Genomic DNA, 7,044 nt, shown 5'->3' with positions numbered 1-7,044 from the left:
ACTGCGTATCTGTCTGATTTACTAACTGAGCGGTGGTACTAAAGGAGAAATAAGCGACGAGACGGGGTCCAGTTCGAGATTCTGCCGTAGATGCTGCCTAATTAAGCGGACATGCACTGTAAAAAATGGGGAATTAAGAAGGAAAATTAAAATTTACAAAACACAAAACTGAGCATTGTGCTCCAATTTATTGTCAAGACCAACCCGCTGGCGAGAGCTCTGCCAGCTGCGAGAGGAAGACGACGACTTAGGAGAGTCATCATACGGGAGCTGCCCACCCGGCGAATAACCTAGTTAAATATTTTTTTGAATTGTTTCCTCTGCTACATATTATTGGACCAATGATTTAATAGTAGATATTAAGCTTAATGCAGCAAAGCTTTTAAAACCAATAAATATTATGGAAAAAAAAAAAAAAAAAAAAAAAAAAAAAATTGTCAAGAATCTAAAGCTCCATTACAAAGAATTCTTTTCAACCTAAAATTATTTTTCTTTTGGGCATTAGAGGTCGTTTTTTTCTGATGAGTGTAAACTTTGCATTGCAAACTGGCGAGTCATTAAGCCAGCGGGCAGCGTGGCAAGGTGCGCGCTGCACTGGGAGATGGCCGGCATATCGCTTACCTTGCCCAGCTATTGCGGCGAAGATGCATCGGAGGCTCTCAAGGGTTAAACCATTAAAATGCACTAAGACAATATTTTGTTAGGTCGTCGTCGCACACACTCGAGCCCCAAACAGACCATCATCAATGATCGTCGTCCACTCAGTGTCTGTTTATCGTTGGTTGGTTTACTCTAGATTTTGTCATTTCATCTTGGCCCGTGTGGAGATGAGATGGCCCCGAGTGGGGATCTCCACTCTGCTCCTCATCTCCCTATTTTTTTTTTTGGCACCTAATTGTGTTTACGTTCGCCCCTTGCTCCACACCAAATTAACCCATTGAGAACGCATTTCAATTATGTTTGGATAAACACACAGGCGAAGGGAACGACGTTCGTTGACAGTAATATTGCCCCAAGAAGTCTGTCAGAGGAAAAATATAAAAGACCAAGATATAATGTCCCGGACCAGACCCATTCCACATTAATGCCTTTGTCTGAGCGCGTTGGAAATGGTTTGGCAGAATTCTCATAGCACAACAGAAGAAGAAAAAAAAAAAAACAAAATCAACAACAATTCAACGTTCTTGTTCTCATTTTTGTTGCCTTGTCTCCGTCTCTGTCACTCAGGTTTGAAAATGTTGTTTTTTATGCTTTTTGGTTATGTATTTTTGTCTGTTTTTGTGTTGTTGTTTCTTGAATCCATCGTGCATTCATTGTTTTCCTCTAATCGCAAAAAAGATCTCGCTTTTCATCTCTTCTCGTGACGCTGCGTTGTTGATCTTGAAAATCTGTATCTCGGCAGTAAAAAATAGAAGCCGAGACATCACAAGTCTCCGATCGGTTTCGAGTTCAAAATAGTAAGCCAAGTCTGTAGTGTGTTTACATATCGATAGTAATTACCAATAACCTAGTAGATAAAAACATTCGTTTATGATATTAAAAACGATAGTTTTGCGGGTTTCAAGCGGATTTCAGATTTAGGCTTATTAACGATAATAAAGTTAATCACCTGTCATGGGTTTTGTGGAAGAATATGCTATAATTTTCGGAATCCGAATAAGATTTCGATTGCGGACCTTTTACGACTTCATTATCGGGTATAATCCTGAGAATTTGCGATACTCGTCGCTATTCGTCCGTTTGCGCGTCCGTTTTTGAGCATTTAGCGAAACTAATCCGGATAGAGAGATTCTTTGTTCGTATTTAATATATTTAGCGGATATTTTTCGGATCCATCCGCAAAAAGTCCGTTCTTTGTCAGGTGGGAAAAGGTAATAGTATGTTATTATTAGTTTTGTTTGTTTAAAATAAATATAATTAAGAATCTAAATAATAAAAGCAGCTTATGTTTTAAAATTTCATTTTAAAGACCACAAGCTAATAATAATATAACATAAAAGGTAATATAGATCTCACTCTTAAGAATACTGCTTATTTATTTATTTTTTTACTGGTCAAAATGGGTTTACATACATAAAATAGTACTTAATCTAACAATTTGTATTCTTATTATCAAAATATATTATCTATATATTTTATATTTCATTTTATTCATAATCCTTTAATAACATACTTTAATTTCGTCTTAAAAACATCCAGGGCATCCTACTCATATTTCAATATCATCTGCAGGCAGATTCCCACATACCCTCGCCTAAGGGATCCATAATTAAATGAGCTTCATTCATACATTCATTCATGCAGCGAGACTGAGTGAGAACTAGAGAACCTGAACTCCTTTTTCGAGACAGCCAAAAAAAAAAACAAAAAAAAAACTAACTTTGGGAACCCGAAGTTTGTATACCCTGTAAAGTAAAGTATTATTTTTAATTCGGAAAGTTTATCTGTGTTGATTTTAATTATGCATTAAAAAAACGAAGTTTTTATTTTCTAATAAAATTAACAATTTCTTTAAACTTTGAAAATAATGTGTATTTTTTCTAGCTACCATGGCTAGATTGACTCGGCTGTTGATGCTAATCAAGAATATATAAGATTTGTACGGGCTGACTCCTTCATCGCATTGCAAACTTCAGACTAAAATTATATTACCCTGAAAGGGTATAAAAATATAAAAAATAAATGGATGGGAAAGACGAAGCAAGCGGATAAAAAGGAAAAAAAGGTCATCTTATCATAAATAAACTGACATAAAATCAAGAATCAAATTCAAAAGCGAAGACAAGAAATCCGTGGCAACCAAAAGTACATTGTAGGGAATTACACAATAAATGAAATGCAGGCCCCGAGATCAGAGCTCCGAGTCTGAGACTGGGAGGCTGTCTTCGCCGTCGAAAACCGAGGGAGGGAGAGGGAGCAGATGGGGTAACCAAGGGACGGCACCATGATTCACCATTGGAGTTTTATGAGCTAAAGAACACATCGAGTTACCGCAGCAGAGTGGGGCTTAGCAACTTAAGTAGCCGAGTGTATAAGCAGGCTATATCTATTTGGTCGGATATGTAAATGGAATAGATAAAATGTTTCCGTAAACGCTTTCAGATCCAACCGGTAGATAGGAGCTCAGCTGCAGCTAATAGAGTGTGAAGATGACCAGCGGGAATCAGTGCAGCCAGCAACCGTTTTCAAGATCTCGATGATGAAAAATGGGAATTATAATATTTGAATATGTTGATAGGGAATTATCAATGATATTATATCCTTCTGAAAGTTTTAAAACCCTGGTTTGGTCCCTGCAAGAAGCTATCAGTGTCAGGGGTTGATCCTGTGGCTCCTTACTCAAGCGCGTATTTATACATAGTTTATTTTGCTATCATATGCAGAGGACACTTATGTCCAGTAAGAGGATAAATTGTCAGTTCTGGCGGCAATAGAGAAGCTTAATCTGGTCATAGATCAACGTCTACGTTCAGGTAGCCGTCGAAGATTCCCGGCCAATAAATTTCCACTAAACGGACAGCGGACAAAACGTTCGGCTTAATTTCCAACTGTTTATAATTTATTTTTACAAAAGCAAGAAAAAAAAAAAAAACAACAAAAAACCGAGGCAATCCGAATATAAAAAGTCCGATAAGGAGGAATCTCCGGCCGCTGCGCTTGCTTGTCGCTGCATAATTTGTCGTCATGTAGATACATTTGTATCTGTTATTTTGTATCTGTATCTGCTGCTCGTGGTTCGTTTGAATTTCAGCTCCGTAGCGCCTGGTCGTCGTGTGTGTCTCCGCTGCCTTTTCAGCTTTATTTCTTATTAATGATGTGGGAACTTCTGTGCGGCGCTGAGAGCTTAACGTTGATTTTTTGGGGTCTGCATTAAATTTCATTTCATTTCATTAATATCGGTTTCGTTGTTTTTCCTGTGGCTCGCATTAATTGCCCTTTTGTCGGTAATTATCATCTCATTGAAATCAATTAATGAGGAAATGTTAAAAAAGGAAACCTCACCAAGTCTATGGACATTAACAATTAGACTCAATGTCATAATTAACATATTTTTGAGATGATACTCCCGCTGATGATGATAAATAACCTGTGATTTGAGATACGAGACTCTCCGGGTGCAAATAATTGGGCATGGCTTAGATGGCTGCCTCGGCAGAGTTCTCACCATTTAATTAGTATGCGTTTTCATTATTTATCTGTCGGCTAAGACCTTCTTGGCTTGTTTGCTGCCTGCAGTTGGTTCTTTATTCCCCAACTCATTTGGTCTTTGTATTTTCTTTCTTTTTTTTGGGCGCGTTCCCAGCCATGTTTTTGTAGGTTTTACGAGCGCTTTTTACAGCCCCAAGAGTCGGCTCGAGACGAGCTGGGACTTCCACCAAACTATCGTAATACATCAATATGAATATGAGGCCTGCAGCCGGAGTCGTGTTGCCTTCACATCTTTTATACATTTGTGGCATGTGTTGATATATTTGAAGTTCGTTTCTGTTCTCCCTTTGCCTTTCTGTTTGTCAAAGGCAAATAAACCGAACCGAGAACCGTTCAGTTTGTGTGATCATCAGTGATCAGCTATCATTCTGGCTGCTTAATTCCAGAGTTCCTCCAAAGCGGTAAGTTACGGCTCGGCCTCTTCCCTTTAGCCCTAACTCATCAATATTTGATTTTTGTTGCCACCTTCTCCGAGAGTCTAACTAAGAGTTGACCAAGTACTTGACGTCGACATTGTGGGTCACATGTAGCATTCGATATTTTGATAATTGGCAAGACCAGCCAACCTTTGAAATTATAAAATATCAATAGAAAATACTTGTAGTAAAGATGCCAATGGTAATTAAGTATAAGAATAAACCTTTATAAATGCTATATTGATCCCACTTTTCGCTCACCAATATGGCACCAATCCAAAAACCAAGCCGATGAATTTAGCACAGGTAAGTGGATTTCTCCTGCTCGGTTCCCATTCGATTTAGAACCAGTCGGAGGCACTTTCCATCGCTCTAATTGCCTTTCCCACACCCATTTTCCATTTCCCATTACCAAGCCACCACCATGCCACATTTCCCAGTCACAAAGGAAGCCGAGCACAAAAAATTTGAGCTCCAATTGACAAAATCACGATTCATCGAACAACAATCGACCGACGACAACTTAACTTTACACACATTCGCAGCTTGTAGCCAAACCCTCCTTCTCCTGGAAGCCACCTAAGAAATCCGCAAAAAAAAACGAGGAAGGGGGAAAATGTTTGGCAATTGGAAGTTGGCGGCAACTTTTAGGCCTTTGGGGCGTCTGCGTTGGCTGATGGAAGGAAGCTGGTCTCTGGCTACCTACGAGTTGCATTGTCAGCAAAACGATCTGCAATAGGTCTACACTGAAAACTATTTAGCTTAGGAGTTGTTCCAAAGAACATTAAATGCGCATCTAATGTATCATTTTGTGGCTCAAAATACAAATTGTAATTTGTTTTCCGTTAGGTTACACTTACAGTATTCTAACTTGGCCGCATGATTTTTTTGAGTGCACTCATCCTGCACCATCCCCAACACAGGCTCCGACTCTCTCCTGCTCTTTCAGCATTTCTGCATTTATCTGACAACTTTGAATGCGGACAAAAGAACCCAAAAGAGCCACAATTACGGTACTTGGCGTCATTTGCAGTTTGCAGTTGTTGGCGTTCTGTTCTGTTGTGTTGCTGACTGGCTTTTTTCGGAAAAACTGTCCAAACATTGTCGGAAATTTGTTAACTTTAATTCCTATTGCCAGTCGGACAGCCAGCCGAATTGGCCAGGTTACCCGTTACCGGCCTCTGAAGTTGCGGGTGTTGGCTTCCAGCTTCATTTTCCCATTGTGGGCCTGTCGAAATTATGACAATCCTCGCAATGGGTCCTAACGGTTCCCTTTCGGCCGTGGCCAATGTTGCCCTGCCAATTCTGGGATTGTTGTAAGTTTGTTACTCAATTTGCAGCAGGGTTGATTGCCAATAGGGGGGGATCACTGATCTTATTATTAAAGGAGCGGTTCTTCTTATCTTCTAGTGATTATAGGGTCGAAAGCTTGCTCTAATAATACTACACTTCTTAAATACATTTAAAAACTAAGTTGAAGTCTTTAAATTACAATTAAAATACAAACACACTCTAGAGGATTTGTTTATTGTTTTACAAAATTACAAAATGAACGAGTATCTAGACATCTTACCCAAATGTTCTCAGATCGTCATTTATTCCCAATTGCAGCTGGCCCGATTGCCATAAAGGCTGATTTATTCCCATCTCATTAACATTCACCGGATTCTTTACAACTCTCTTATGACAATGATAAGGCCAAGAACGCGCCTTAAACGGAAGTGGGCTCATGAAAAGAAGACTGTCGTTTAAGTGGCATTTTTGAAATGTTCAAACAAATATTGAAACAGAAACTATTTCGTTTTTCTCGCCGACACATCTCTGGCCTTTTTCTCAGGCATTGGAAACTAGTTGCGCTGCACCGATCGGCTCGGAGATCACACACAAATCAATTTAACGATGCAGTAGCCCAGTTCCAGATCGAGTCCGAGTCCGAGTTCGAGTTCGAGTTCTTCTCGATTGGGGTTTCATTCACTTGGGCTCGGATCGGTGGGGAAGCGACTCGCCGAGCGGAGTTGACGACTTGTCGTCGACATTGCAAGTTGGACTTCCTGTTGTCGCGTCATTATTGTCCATCATCATTTCCATTCGTAATGAGGCTAAGGCTACTAAAGCGAAGTTGATCTTTAGTTCATTTAGATGCCGCCGCGGCCTCAAAGCAAAAAAGTAATGGCAATGGCGGGGGCCGCACTACGACGACTCCCCTGATCAGCTGACTATGTATCCATCTGAGAACCCATTCGAGCCAGCTACTTAAAACCGGCCTTAATGTATGCGACCCTCAGGCCAGATCGGGCTCGGGATGCACTTCCAGCCGTGTGTACAACATCTACTATGTCCGCTGGCATTCTTCGCGTAATTCTTCAATTTCAATTGCATACTCCGCTAGTTCGGTCCGAGGCCTTGCCTTCGGCTTTAA

The 7,044-nt window shown here is 40.1% G+C and overlaps 1 protein-coding gene across 1 annotated transcript; it reads left to right on the top strand.

Moving 5' to 3' along the window:
• The first annotated feature begins 5,103 nt into the window (after positions 1 to 5,103).
• Positions 5,104 to 5,598, top strand: LOC108084340 (uncharacterized). Its single transcript, XM_041774400.2, is given in 2 exon segments — positions 5,104 to 5,316; positions 5,319 to 5,598. Coding segments are annotated over 2 exon segments (132 nt in total). The 5' UTR covers positions 5,104 to 5,241; the 3' UTR covers positions 5,376 to 5,598.
• Positions 5,599 to 7,044: the final 1,446 nt, after the last annotated feature.

The sequence above is a fragment of the Drosophila kikkawai genome, chromosome 3R (genome assembly GCF_030179895.1).
Source record: "Drosophila kikkawai strain 14028-0561.14 chromosome 3R, DkikHiC1v2, whole genome shotgun sequence".
Lineage (NCBI taxonomy): Eukaryota > Metazoa > Arthropoda > Insecta > Diptera > Drosophilidae > Drosophila > Drosophila kikkawai.
The sequence above is the reverse complement of the archived record's forward strand: the minus strand, read 5'-3'. Positions and strand labels throughout refer to the sequence as shown.